The 15,164-nt window shown below is 37.2% G+C and overlaps 1 protein-coding gene across 5 annotated transcripts in view; it reads right to left on the reverse strand.

Annotated features, from left to right (window-relative positions):
* csw (protein tyrosine phosphatase non-receptor type corkscrew) overlaps window positions 1-15,164 on the reverse strand; it is a 320,146-nt gene that overhangs the window by 153,338 nt on the left and 151,644 nt on the right. Inside the window, exon 1 of one of the 5 annotated variants that reach the window (XM_069836032.1) lies at window positions 4,447-4,619. The exons of the other annotated variants lie outside the window; for them this stretch is intronic. Within the exon in view, the coding sequence (XP_069692133.1) occupies window positions 4,447-4,553 (107 nt within the window). The 5' untranslated portion in view covers window positions 4,554-4,619. Of the gene's footprint in view, window positions 1-4,446; window positions 4,620-15,164 lie in introns of those variants that run through there. 5 annotated transcript variants of the gene reach the window in all.

Below are 15,164 nucleotides of genomic sequence, written 5' to 3' on the forward strand. Positions count from 1 at the left end.
AGAATAGAATATCTGAAAATAACTACGCGGCATGTTACGTCTTTAGCACGGCGCCGACCTTTTTATTAAATTGTGTGACTTTCCTCTCATTTCTCTTTCAGCTCATCCACAACCCCCACACCCTTACTAGCTCCGCCCTTCCCGCTCGCTTTGTGCCGTCTTCCGGAGTGTATTACTTTGACCTTTGTAGGAGAGCTGTATCTGCTTTTCTGAGCTCGCCGATTTTATATAAAAGCAAGGCTGGTGTTAATTTTCCTCACATACAGACATTAAAATATTATTCTTATCCTTTTCATCACTTATTTTCTAGAAAACGTATTTTTGTACGGATTTCTGCTTCTGTGAAATGAACCAATTTCGAGAATAAAACTGGGTAACATCGAAAATGTTTCTCTCGATATTTTAATTGTTTCTGATTCAATTTTTTGCGCTGATTTCAAATCTGTAATTACTTTTTCTGAAATGATAACGGTTCTAGAAATATAACGATATTCTTAATTATGTTTGTTCTACGTTGAAGCATGACTTCTAGAGGTGATTGCAGGAATCCACCGGACTCTTTCTGTTACGTTTGTGGATATTACATCAGTAGGAAAGCAGAAGAAGCATAACATAAGACCTGGCACCAAATATTATAAAGCTCACAATGCTTACTTTGAAGTACCAATACGAGACCAAGATAATTCATGGGCACAACATGTGTGTTGTGGTTCCTGTAATATAACTTTGGAAGGATGGCTACGAGGATCTCGGAAATGTATGCCTTTCGCTGTTCCCAGAGTTTGGAGGGAACGAACCAACCACCATGACAATTGCTACTTTTGCATGGTCGATATGTCAGCTTTGAAAAATTTAAAACAACGCGGGAGATTGCAGTATCCGAATATCTCATCTTCAATTGCTCCTATCTCGCATGGTCAAGATTTACCAGTTTTTGAACCACCAGCCACTCAAACGAATTTGTATCGCCATATACCCGTCCCCGGAAGTGACTCAGACTTTAGTGACAGTGACCGTTCCAGCCAGAATCATTGTTTTCGAAATCACAAGGAACTAGATGCTCTTGTACGTGATCTTGAATTACCAAAATCGAAAGCAGAGCTCCTAGCATCCGGTTTACAAGTATGGAATTTGCTTGAGGGAAGCAGGATCACAAAATATAGGAAGCGGTATCAAACTTTCGCACAATATTACGGGATACAGCAATGATTGGAGACTATGTGTGGGGTTTGGTCAGGGATAGTAATCAGCAACACAAAAGGAAAGCACGATCACATCTGCATTTCTAACATACTTAATTCAAGACTGTTATTGTATAAATATGTATTGTCCATCGTAAATATTATATTATATAGACATTCTTTCTGGTAGACTTAATAAATATGCATATTACTTAACCATATACAGCTAATTTCCCAAAGAACTATTGATGCTACATTGAAAATACTGATATTTCTGAACTCAGCGTGTGTGATTTATCGATATGAAATCAAAAAATCAGAAGAAACAAAAAGTTGTTCAAAATTTGTTACCCAGTATAATTAACAGATTTGCAGGCTTGAAAATAACAAAGTCTTTTCTCTAACCTTAGAAGGAGAAACTATAGCCTTCTACAAATAATATTACCCCCCAAAAATAATATTTCATCCAGTACATACTTCACCCTTTAAACTCATTTCACCGGCATTATCACCTTCGTTGGGTTCACCTCGATCCACCCAGATTCTCCAGTGACTTCTATCTCTACACATTCTTTTCAATTCACTAATTGTTTTCCCTCTCTCACATACCATTCTCTCTATTGTGTCCTCCCATTTAATCCTAGGTCTTCCACTTTCTATTCTTCCTTCAGTTGGCATTCCTAAGTACCTATCTTTCTTTGAAAATCATTTCTGCACGGAGAAGAAAGCAGTTTACAATACATGGTCAATTCATCATTGCAAATTGAAGTTAGTAACCCTTACACATTATGAAACCGGTGGTTAAAAGCACTGTTATTTTCCGATAATTTTATTCATCTTTCTTTTGTTAACTGTCTAAGATATTTTTGCTCACAACGGTTATAACCAACTTTCGAATAATACCAAATTGGCACAGAAATGTTATATTTTACTTCAAACTTGCATTTTTAGTAGCTTATTTTACGACGCTTTATCAACGCCTTGGGTTATTTGGCGTCTGAATGAGATGAAGGTAGACTACATATTCCATAAATATATTTGATGGAAACCCAACCAACGATTGAGAGAGAAAAAAAAAAAGGAATTGTATTCTTCACCTAACATAATTAGGAATGTATTAAATCCAGACGTTTGAGATGGGCAGGGCATATAGCACGTATGTACGAATCCAGAAATGCATATAGAGTGTTAGTTGGGAGCCCGGAGGGAACAAGACTTTTGGGAAGGTCGAAATGTAAATGGGAGGATAATATAAAATGGATTGATCTTCCTCAGGATGGGCTTATGTGAGGACGGCAATGAACCTCCGGGTTCTCTAAAAGCCTTAGGTAAGTATCTGATTTACTTTAAAAAATCACGTTCAGAATCTACAGACTATTTCCAGGAAAAGCTACTTCATTATACAAACCCTTTATTAAGAGAAAAACATACAACTTAAAATTAATACCTCCATCTCTAAAGGACTTGTTAATCCATCTACTCCTAGTCCACACCTGTGGAGTAACAGTCAGCGCGTCTGGCAGCGAAACCAGGTGGCCCGGGTTCGAATCCCGGTCGGGCAAGTTACCTGGTTGAGGTTTTTTCCGGGGTTTTCCCTCAACCCAATACGAACAAATGCTGGGAAACTCTCAGTGCTGGACCCCGGACTCATTTCACCGGCATTATCACCTTCATTTCATTCAGACGCCAAATAACCTAGATGTTGATACAGCGTCGTAAAATAACCCAATAAAATACAAAAAAATAATCCATCTACTGTATTATCGAAAGAGAGGGACCTGGCACTTAATAACACATTTTAAAAAACATAACAAATTCTGTAATATTTTAGGACATGAAACCGGAAGGTTAATAATATAAATAACTAATCTATACTAATAATAAATCTGCAGCCAAAATTTTTCTGGTAATTTTCGATTTTCCAAAAATAATTGGTCCTGACATATATAATTAACCACCCTGAAACCGAAAATCGCTTTTTTGACATTTTTGTTTGTATGTCTGTCTGTATGTTTGTTACCTTTTCACGCGATGAAAATTGGAATATAAATTAAGTTCGTTGTAACTTAGATTTTAGGCTATATGGCATTCAAAATACATTATTTAAAAGGGGCGTTATAAGGAGGCCTGAATTAAATAAATCGAAATATCTCGTTTATTATTGATTTTTGTGAAAAATGTTACATAACAAAAGTTTCTTTAAAAATAATTTGCGATAAGTTTTATTCCTTGAAAAATTTTGATAGCACTGATATTTAATGAGATAAATAAGTTTTAAAATTAAAATAACTGCCATCTAAGGCCGTGTAATGAATTAAAAAACAAATGACTTCGTCTACTGTATAAGGGGCCTTGGACAGCAACAATCGAAAGCTATGAAAGATAGCCTACAGAGAATGTTTCTGTGTTTGTATGAAGTAATATCGGAAGCTAAATTAACCGATTTGTATAATCAATTATTATTTCACCATTGGAAAGTGTAGTTTCTCTAGATGGGCATAATGATATAATGTTATTACAGTAACTTCTGATATAATACAATATAATATAATATAATATAATATAATATAATATAATATAATATAATATAATATAATATAATATAATATAATATAATATAATATGTAATATTATATAATATAATTTAAGTTATTTGAAGGGTTCAGTACCATAGTGGGCCAAGCGCCATTTACTGAATACGTAGAAAACAATGGTTAAAATTAAGTTATTACCATAATTCAATGGAAACCTATAACAAGTAAAATAAAATATACACATTAAATCTAAATGATGTCAATCTTCATTAAACTATGGTTGCATGTAATAAAAATTAAGAAACATGTTAAAGGAATTGTCATTGCACCAAATGAGTGTCTCTGGACCAAAATGATCGCATTTTAATTATTTGGATGCAATTTAAATTAAGTAACATATTAAACGATTTATCCTTCCATCAAACACGAATGTTCCCTGGATCAAACGTCCTATTTTAATTATGTAATTACTTTATATTTATTTCTAACGGGTGCAGCGGAGCGCACGAATATGGCTAGTATTAAAAAAAATCTTAACTTTGATCTCGACGTATTGGAAAACACTAACCTTTCCTACTACAAACATGAAAGACACGCTTTGGATTCTACGTATAGCACGGCCTGCTACTTCATAAAATAAACAAACATATTGAAGCAGCATGCACGACAATGACAGAGCAGGCACCTAATCAATACGATGTACTGAACATTCACAACCAAACCTCAGTTACCTTAGTGATAGAGATCCAATGGTAAGGGCGCTGAGTTCAAATTTAGTACTGTTTCGCCTGGAGCTGAGGAAAACGTCGACTGGGACCTCAGATAGAGAACAGAACATCTGATATTGCTGGTGCAGCCAGAAGACACGTAACAGGGGGTCGATCTTTACCCCCAACCCCCGCCTTCTGGGCGCCAGGGTGGGCACATGCGCCGTGCGGTGCCCGTCGACCCAGTTTCGCTATATCGCCCCGTGATTTTTAACCACAGAGAACACTCCATTTAACCGATTTTTAAATCTAAATCTATAGTCGTGTGCATTATATTTTGGCGTTAATCCAGAAACAAGTGACACGAAACGCCGTCAGCTGTTAATGGAAGGATATCGATCGCTTTCATGCTTATAGTTATGTTTAACGGAATTTTAATCAATAACTTTATTTAAAGCTCCTAAATAAATTAATAGTAATTAAAATACACATTTTTAGTGACATAATTATACAGGGACATCATTTTATTTTTACTAACATTTTTAATATTAACCTGTCTATACCTTTAGAGAACCGGAAACACCGTTCGCTACCCCCTTCCACGACTGGAGTTCGATGATACTGGCGTAAAACGCACACATCACTTTACTAGGTATAGGAAGGAAGAAAAGTAGTTCGTCCATTTACGTAAACTAGGAAATATCGCAATTTTGAGTTCGATAATTTTCATTAGGTTTTTATTTAATCAAAATGCAGTACTGTATTAAGAATAAGAGTTTTTACTCACGAACTGAATTATCCATGCGAACGTATTCATTATGCAGTGTATATTATACTGTATACAGCACATTAGCGTACAATATAGAGAATGAAGTTCAAATGAAAAATAATCATAATATGGATATTTAAACACATTTTTGAAAATGGTGGCCGTTCATTTCGATACAGGCTTCATTCTTTTGTGCATATTATCGCACTATGGACTATTGCATCTAATTCTAATTGCCAGTTTCGTCCTTCGTACTAGTAACTCATGTTGAAATAATTCTGTACCTACTCTATAAAAGAGTACCTTACGTACTGTAAATTAAATCTTCACTTCTGCCCGACCTGCACAGATAAAATTACTCAGACATGCTATATACTGTCCGTCCAAGTGGTTATGCCGCAGGATCGTAGAAAGGGGGGAACTCAAGTGACAGTTAATTATTTAACGAGGCCCTTTTATTTAAGTTATTTTAAACAGTTGTATAATATTACGTAAACGTCCAATTCCTAACAGAAATTAATCTTTTCAGAAAAGAGCTAAGACAGCCCAGCTTTTACAGAGGGGCGTGCAGAAACAGGTGGGGGAAATCGGGATGCGACGTAGGCAAACGGAAAACAGTACCTCTGCGAAAATATGGTTCAATATTGAAAGCTCTTTCGTCACTGGAAAAAGCGAACATATTTCTGGAACGTACTATACTCACTAACTCAGTGCTGTATACTATATGCAGCCTTGATTCTGTCTGAAGGACAGTTGGAACTTCATTAGTAGAAGGGGTGGGAGTGAAGTACATTCAAAAACTCAGGTACAATAAAAATTGAAGTAAAAATAAAATGATGTTCCTGTATATTCTACACGTTTTTTATAACTCAGGTGTTGCTTGCGGTGGCTGACAAGCAAACTTTCTCATGGGGGCAGATGAAAAAGTTAATCTTTTTCTTCCACCATGTTAATGTCGAAACAAATGCTTATACAAATTTTGGCCACTCGAGCTTCCAGAAGGTTTGTATCCCTGTGTCAGTGAAGTCTGCCGCCTGGGATCGGAACTAGTGTGTAACAGCCGTCCGCACCTCTCTGTTGATTCCACGGTATGACAAATGTCTCAGTTACGGTGGGGAATATGTTAAAAAATAGCTGAACAATTGCTGTATCTGTTCCAATAAATCTTTCCAGGGAAATTGTGTTTTCTTTCTGTAAATGGTCCCAGGAACGGCCCTCGTAATTGCGCTCGAGTGGTCAAAATTTGTACAAGCACTTGTTTTGGCATTATTAACATGGTAGAAGAAAAAAAATAACTCTTTTATCTGCCTCCATCAGAACGTTTGCTTGTGAGTGGTCTGGATTAGCGTCGTGCATTACAGGCGCTATGTTCGGTTCAATTTGTCGAGTGTGACGAACTTCTAGATTCGCTAATGTTCGCTCTGCATAAGAAGGACTGCCGTATTTGTTCCACCTTGTTCCCAAGTGGGAATCGAACCCACTCCCAAGCGAAGCTACGGATCAGCAGGCAAGCGCGTCTACCGCCTGAGCTACGCCGGTGGCTGCATACTTATTTTGCAAAGGAATATAGATTGCGTGTCTATTGTCTTACGCTTATCTTGTATTGTCTTAAACGGCTACTTTGCATAATGCTGATTACACAGGTGTTTCCGTTACTTACGAACAACCATTCTCCCCCTTGCTGGGAATCTAACCTGAGATTTATTACGTAGCTAGAAACGCTACTGCTTGACCAATGGTGGAGAATCTACTGGAGAATTGCGTGGAATAATATTATGGATGGATTACATGGGGAGGGTGGCACAAACCCACGCGCGCTTAGTCACGCCTACACGGGATCATGCGCTACATCCGGAATTTAATTTCCACATGGTCAATAATGCTCGGTACACTTTGCCCTGATCCGTGACAGGTTTTTCTTACTGTCATGTCTAGGACACGAGACTACTAGCTTTATTTCTTTTCCGCATGAAGCTATGCTCAGTTTCGTCACTCTTAAAATGCATTGCCCTAGGCAGAACCTGAATTCAAGAACATCAAATTCAGTAGCCAAGCATCGTAATCACTGAACCACGGAGAACGATGTGTTCAGGCGTGCCAAAACTTTTCTTTTTACTAATGGCGGATATTTGACTGTTCAATCACTGATACGAAGCCACTTATTCAGATCAATTTACCGACAGAGTCGTTGCCCAGGGTGCGCCATAGGAGGCCGGCCTATGCTAAACCCATGATGTTATGAGATGATGATGATGATGATGATGATGATGATGATGATGATGGAGATTTGTGAGGAAGCTATATGGGAACGGGAGCTCCCGGAGAAAGCCCGTGTTACCTGCACCACGGATTTGCTCAACACAAGTTATAAATCGGGGGTGCGTCGGGGAACGAGCCCGGGTCCATAGCAGTATTGTAAGCCCAACGCTCTAGTCACTAATCTCCATTTCAGTTTGGTTGATAGGCTTTCCCCTCTACTCACACTCTATATCCATCCGTGAAGGGGAAGATGCTACTGTCTATCTTACTAACGTTCGACTAATTGACTTTGAACATAGTGAAAATTCCTATTATTGAAAATGTTTACCGGTAATCTATATTTCGAAAATCTATACTAAGCGTTTGTATTTCATTTTATTGTTGTTTATATCATCTGGCACGTTAAAAAACTACTGACAGCAGAAGATATATGTTTTCTTCACCGCTAGTTGCTACTCTAAGCATACTCAACGGGACAGCCTGCACTGTGTCCCTCCCCCTGACTTCATAATACAAACTAACATCCCTTAATTTAATTAATTATCAGTCGAAAATATTGTAAGAACGACACTAAAATATACTGAAACACGTAATTGTCAAACTTGTGTCACTGTATTTTATATCCATTTATGTACTTTATTTAATATTTTATTTTCTTGTGTGTACAACTTGGGGGGGGGGTGCACATATAAGAGGTAACAGCTACCGGTCTATTCCTGACGGACTCAGGGCAAGTAGAAGGGGAAATAAATGCCTTCGCATCCTCTCAACTTGTATGAAATGTCGTTTAAACTACCCTGGTGGCTGGTGTGTCAAAACTACAAACATAGTAATAATAATAATAATAATAATAATAATAATAATAATAATAGTGTACGAGCTGGATTTGTTTCCTAAAGAAAGAAGAGTAAATCTGGGCAATCGTGGAGAAAATCAATTTTATGAAGCAATAGAAAAAAAGAAATCTGCGGTATCATCAATGGATGGACAGAATAGCTATGCTACTACGAATAAAAAGGTGACAGTGACGTTTAAAAAAAAAGACACCATTCACACAATATTAAAAGTCGTGTCTCAAAGCTACATTTAAAGTCGAAGTGAACTATGTAGATAGTTGACTAAATAGCCGGATGTGACGTCAGAAGTCATGATCCAAAGCTACATAGTGCATACCAGTCAAATCCGTAGTTGCTAGCTAATGAAAATTCTTGCTTGATTGATGACTTGAATACTAAACATGCATGCCTCATCAGCAATTGGAGTCATCTGAAGATTCTTCGGAAGTAAAATGTTAACTTTCAACATTGACATTGTTAGTACTGGTACCTACTTTATATATCTTAAACAATGAAATATTTTAAGCCCTTATCTTTTGCACATAACTCGTAAAGAAACTGTATTAGGACACTGCCTTCTTAATTCAGTACTGCACCGTGACCATGTTTTTTTTTTTTTTTTTTTTTTTTTTTTTAAGAATAGTCTATGAAGAAGGCCGTGATTCAAGCATACATGTTCAAAGCTCCTAGTACGTATATATTACCACAGTCTACTATATACAGTCACGAAGCTTGAGTTTTGAGGGTGTTAGAAACAATAGACTGTGCCGGTACTGTTTTGCATTGCCTGTAATGAGGCGATATTAGCGATCCTAGCAGTGAGCAACTATCTGTTTGCATATTTACTACGTATTGAGCTTCGTGACTGTCCGCCCAGAAACTGCATAATGAAGGGATGGTACTATAAATGATCTTTCCGATTACGAACTTGAATGACTATCATTAGGAGACACTTAGGAACATATTAGTATCAATGGAAAGAGAAACTCAAATATTTTTTGTTATGTTGGTGAACCTGTCGTATATTTATTAATTTCGTTGCTAGGAGACGATATAACAGAAAAATAGCTCCAAACAAAGACAGGAGGGCGATATTACAGTATGTTCTTACTGAGGACCTCGTCGTCCTCTATTGAATACTGTGTAATCAAATGACTTTTACAGTATGTAGTCATCACGTAGACACTACTTATTAATGGAGAAAAATTCGTTTTTTTTGGTACGTTATTTTACGACGCTTTATCAACATAGGTTATTTAGCGTCTGAATGAGATGAAGGTGATAATGCCGGTGAAATGCGTCCGGCGTCCAGCACCGAAAGTTTGCTCATATGGGGTTGAGGGAAAATCCCGGAAAAAACCTCAACCAGGTAACTTGCCTCGACCGGGAATCGAACCCGGGCCATCTGGTTTCGCGGCCAGACGCGCTAACCGATACTCCACAGATGTGGACGAAAAATTCGTTCCTGCACCGGGAATCGAACCCAGGACCCTCAGCTTGGCGCGCTGAGTGCTCTTACCATCTGAGCTATGTTGGAACCCGATCCACTAAACTGATGTTGAAATGGCCATAAAGTCATTGAAATATGCGCTCCTGCATAGCCTATATGACTTATATGTCTAAAATGCCATTGACGATACAAAGGAAGACAGTTCGGCCGGCGCTTAGGATCGGGTCCAGCATAGCTCAGACGGTCAGAGCACTCAGCGCGCCAAGCTGAGGGTCCTAGGTTCGATTCCCGGTGCCGGAACGAATTTGTCTCCATTAATAAGTAGTATCTCCCAGTGTGTAGTTTACTAGTCAGCTAGTTGCTAGTACAGACTTGAGCTTCGAGACACGGCCTAAGATTTTAGAAGTTATCTAGGCTATTTGTTAAATTTAAAAGTCATGTTGAGGTTAAAGTTCAGGTAAGTTGAATAATTTATGGTAAAAAAAATTATTATATTACAATTTCAGTCAACAGCTTATCAGATTGGTACAAAAACAAGTTTTGTTACAAAGGTCACACTATAATTCTTGGTAATATCCACTATTATTTTCGATTTTACAAGAAATCTTCATCAGGTGGAAGCAATATATTAGACAAGTTGAAAACAAGTGAAACACAAAATACTATTTAACTACTTATCGAGATGTTCCGCCTGGTTTTTCAATAAAACTCCCCTCCCCCTTTCCACCCTCATTCTACATAGTATGTACGATCAGTCACAAGCGATGTAACGTGTCGATGAGTTTGACTTCAGCATCTAACTCTGCTCCATCTTCAACAAAGTAAGTATTGCTAGAAAAGCACTATTGATGCTTCCCAATTAATTCTCTTTTCCAATTATTGTTCTTAAATTACTTATTCGTTAATTTCAGATGTCTTAATCACCTCATCAACTCGAGTGACAAAAATCCATTCAACTTCAGTTTCAACTAGCATAAAATATTGCATCTTAAATTTTAACTTTTAGCACACACATATTTTACGTTTACATTTTAGTAATTATTAACAATCCAAAGGTTATATATGCATATGCAACACTTGAATACATGTCAGCAGTGATTTTTAAGTTGTTTTTAAATATTCTGACACATGATAGTGTTTTTTTTTACTGTTTTACTCATTATGTGTGCATTTTATATTTTGTGTTTCACTTGTGTTCAACTTGTCTAATAGCTATATTGCTTCCACCTGATAATGATTTCTTGCAAAATCGAAAATATTCGTGGATATTACCAAGAATTATAATGTGACTATTGTAACAAAACTTGCTTTTGTACCAATCTGATAAGTTGTTGACTGAAATTGTAATATAATAATTTTTATGCTCGACCATGCCGAAATGTAGTAATTATACACCTGGTAGCAGCCCTTTAATGGACCTCATTAAAGTACACCTATTCATTGAAGTTCAGGTGTTCCACCAATCAGAAAATACCACTGTAGCAATATGAAAGCGCAAGTATCGATTATTCTCGGATATGCAATCGAAAGACAACTAGCGCGAGATTTCACCAATTGCACAATCTCGTTTTTCACTGTCTAATTCAATTTCAAGGTTATATCAAGATTAATGTTTATTTTACTCTCTAGATTATATCAAGGTCAATGTCGACATTTATTTCTCGGAAAAAAATCAATACATTCGCGTCTGCACACATCTCACAATTTACGAGGTATTGCACATGGTCAGTTCCGCTCCTCAGTCAGATAAGAATAACGTGACTACTTATGAATAATTTTAAGTTAGAAGTATGGTCGAGCATAAAAATCCGTATGAAACTTGACTATAATGGTAATTAAGACACTCGTATGAAAATTATGAAAATCACTCGCGCTCGTTTCATAAACATACTCGCTTCTTAATTACTATCATTATAGGCTCGTTGCATAATGTACTATTATCATATTTGTTGTTAGTTCAGATTCTTAACAACATTGCAAGCATGGACACTCATTGATCTAATGGTTAGCACGACACAAAGTTAAGACAACACAGAAGAAAACAAAGAAATGTTCAACTCTAATGAGTCGAATATGTACATATCGCTGACGGGAATAGAATCCAAGTGTGGTAACGTAACGGTCAGGAATGGAGTCACAGCTGAGGACTACTTCGTTGGCACTGCAGTAATAAGTGTCCGCGAACTCCCTGTGTTGTGATGTCGGGCATCATAGCTAGGACTTGGGGCGGAATCATTATCTGCAAATTATGCTGCAAAGATATCCTACACGTGCCAAAAATGGCGAACCCTAAACTCGTTACAGCGCTCTGCCCCCGTAATAACAAGCTCTTTCTGGCGGCCTCGCCCCGCCCCGCCGGTTCAAGGAACGAGTGCACGGCTGCGCGAAGGAGCCCAATCCTATCGCATGACATTCTCACAGGGATTTGGTAACTGCCGCTCTCCTTCCGGTACTTCTTGTACCGCCACCACCATTATTATTATTATTATTATTATTATTATTATTATTATTATTATTATTATTACACACTTACTTACTGACTGACTTTTAAGGAACACGGAGGTTCATTGCCACCCTCACATAAGCCCGCCATCAGTCCCTATCCTGAGCAAGTTTAATCCAGTCTCTATCATCATATCCCACCTCCCTCAAATCCATTTTAATATTATCTTTCCATCTACGTCTCGGCCTCCCCAAGGTTCTTTGCCCTCCGGCCTCCCAACTAATACTCTATATGCATTTCTGGATTCGCCCATACGTGCTACATGCCCTGCCCATCTCAAATGTCTGGATTTATTGTTCCTAATTATGTCAGGTGAAGAATACAATGTGTGCAGTTCTGCGTTGTGCAACTTTCTCAATTCTCCTGTAACTTCATCCCTCTTAGGCCCAAATATTTTCCAAAGCACCTTATTCTCAAACACATTATTCCTTTGCTGTAGTTGAGAATCAGTCCCATTCCGAGGCTTGTTTGAAGGTTTCGTAAGAAGCTGTTTCTACGGTGATGGGTTATTATTATTATTATTATTATTATTATTATTATTATTTATTTGGTTATTTTACGACGCTGTATCAACATCTAGGTTATTTAGCGTCTGAATGATATGAAGGTGATAATGCCGGTGAAATGAGTCCGGGGTCCAGCACCGAAAGTTACCCAGCATTTGCTCATATTGGGTTGAGGGGAAAACCCCGGAAAAAACCTCAACCAGGTAACTTGCCCCGACCGGGATTCGAACCCGGGCCACCTGGTTTCGCAGCCAGACGCGCTGACAGTTACTCCACAGGTGTGGACTTATTATTATTATTATTATTATTATTATTTTCGTCACAAACTTTGTGGAAATGCGTTTTATCCCCGACAGAGAAGTGGCAAATTATTACTATTTAATAGCGACGAGATGGATGCACTTGGTTTATACTGTGTATTCTCAAGCTGTGATCTTGGGCTACGCTGAATATGGTCAGGGAACTTGTGAAATCTAACATGGGTTTGTAATGATCATGGAAATGAGAATGAATGCATGAATGAACGAACGTACGTGTCTACTCAAGAGCACACATTATTATTTACGAAATATTAATTCATCAATGGCTCTACAACCTTTATGAGCCCTATTGAAAATACATTGGCACGTAAAAAACGTCACCCAGTTTTGGGAATGAAACTACAGTTTTGTTGCTTTGAATGTTTTATTTTTACTTCAGTTCACAAATGGATATTATGGGTCAATGGCTGTTATTGTTGTTTGGTCAACTGTCCGAAGACACTCTCGAGGCAATTAAGCCAGGAGATAATGGGGTAAGGTGGCTAGTTCCTTTCCCCCTCCATTGCATACATCGCTGGCTAGTAAATATTCCACTAATCAGACTTCAGATGTATAGGCCTACAAACAAATTGCTTTTCTTAAGACACATCGTGAAGTGAGATGTACTGCCTAGTAATAGATCTACATATCAGCCAGAACATCAGTCAGAGGTAAGAGAAGTAATAAAATTAATGAAGGGCATGAAATATGTTTTCTCTTCATATGAACTGACATTCCGAAATTAGGGCCAGCTTACAGCTTAAAACAAAATTTTCACTGTGGTTTAATAAAAGTGTATCTTTCATGTAAACTATTTTATTACTTTAATAATGCAGAACTTGCAATTACAAATCAAACGAGTAGTTATTATCGCAGCGCTCTCATGGTTAACATTCGGCAGGTCTTCGAAATTTAATTGCATTATTGTTTTAAATTTCTTATGTCGCCGCTCCAATCACTCGCCTCAATTTCAATATTGCAACCAATAAGCTGCTTCCATTATTAAATGACATCTACTTGTCTAATCCACGTGGACTAAAACCGAGGTTGCAATGTCTTGTGCTGAGGACGAACATTAAGGTATGTGATTAAAAATTATTATTGAAGAGTTATTATTAAGAGTTAAGAATGTCAACGTACTCGTATATGAAATAATAATAACAATAATAATAATAATAATAATAATAATAATAATAATAATCATAATAGCCATTTAACAATGTAACAAACTAGTGCTTATTCTTATCGAGGAAGTAGACGTGACAACGTGACGCTTAGAGTGAAACCTACAGAGCAACAATCGGTCGGCAAAATTATGTTTTAAAAGCACACCGCACGTTATTGTATAGTAGCCACGTTCAATTAGTAGGCTAGCGGTGTCAAAGAGCACGGAAGCTTTGTAGTTTCAATAATTTTAATTATGTCGCGCTGTCCATTGTCGTCGTCAAGTCTTTTGAAGGCCGCTCCAATATTCCACGCGGAGTGTATAAACCAGAGTTGCAAATTTTAGCAGTGTGTCTTGTTCTAGTTCACAGTGAAAATTAATTATATTACAGTTCAGTGTATAATAAAAATGTGGAGGCCGTGGGAAGCGAGTGAAGTGTCGGAACCGATACCCATGGACGTCAATAACGACGATGGTAATAATAATAATAATAATAATAATAATAATAATAATATATCAGAGTTAAATAACAATTCAAATTCAAAAGCTAGACCAAAATTATGTAAGCAGTGTCAAAGTTTGTGTGCAATGCTCACACGTATGTTCTGAAAAACAATTTAGGTAAAGGAAAAATTTCGGAGACATCTAAAATTCTTAAATTAAATAGAAATACTGTAAGTAAAATTGTAAAAAAGGGACCTAAGACACCTAAAAAGCGTGGACACAAAGTCACAAAATTTAATAAAGTAGATGGTTTTACGTGTGATTACATTCCCCGTGAAATATATAGTTCTTAACAATAAAAGAATTATTACAAAAAGTCAAACTTTCCGGTTTTCCTTATGGAGAAACAATCTTAAGAGAATTGGTTAAAAAACTTGGGTTTCGTTTTCGTATCCTGAAAAGGAAACATGCTATTATGGAATCCGCAAGAATTGTGGCATGGCGTTATAAT

This window comes from Periplaneta americana, chromosome 9 (assembly GCF_040183065.1).
Source record: "Periplaneta americana isolate PAMFEO1 chromosome 9, P.americana_PAMFEO1_priV1, whole genome shotgun sequence".
Lineage (NCBI taxonomy): Eukaryota > Metazoa > Arthropoda > Insecta > Blattodea > Blattidae > Periplaneta > Periplaneta americana.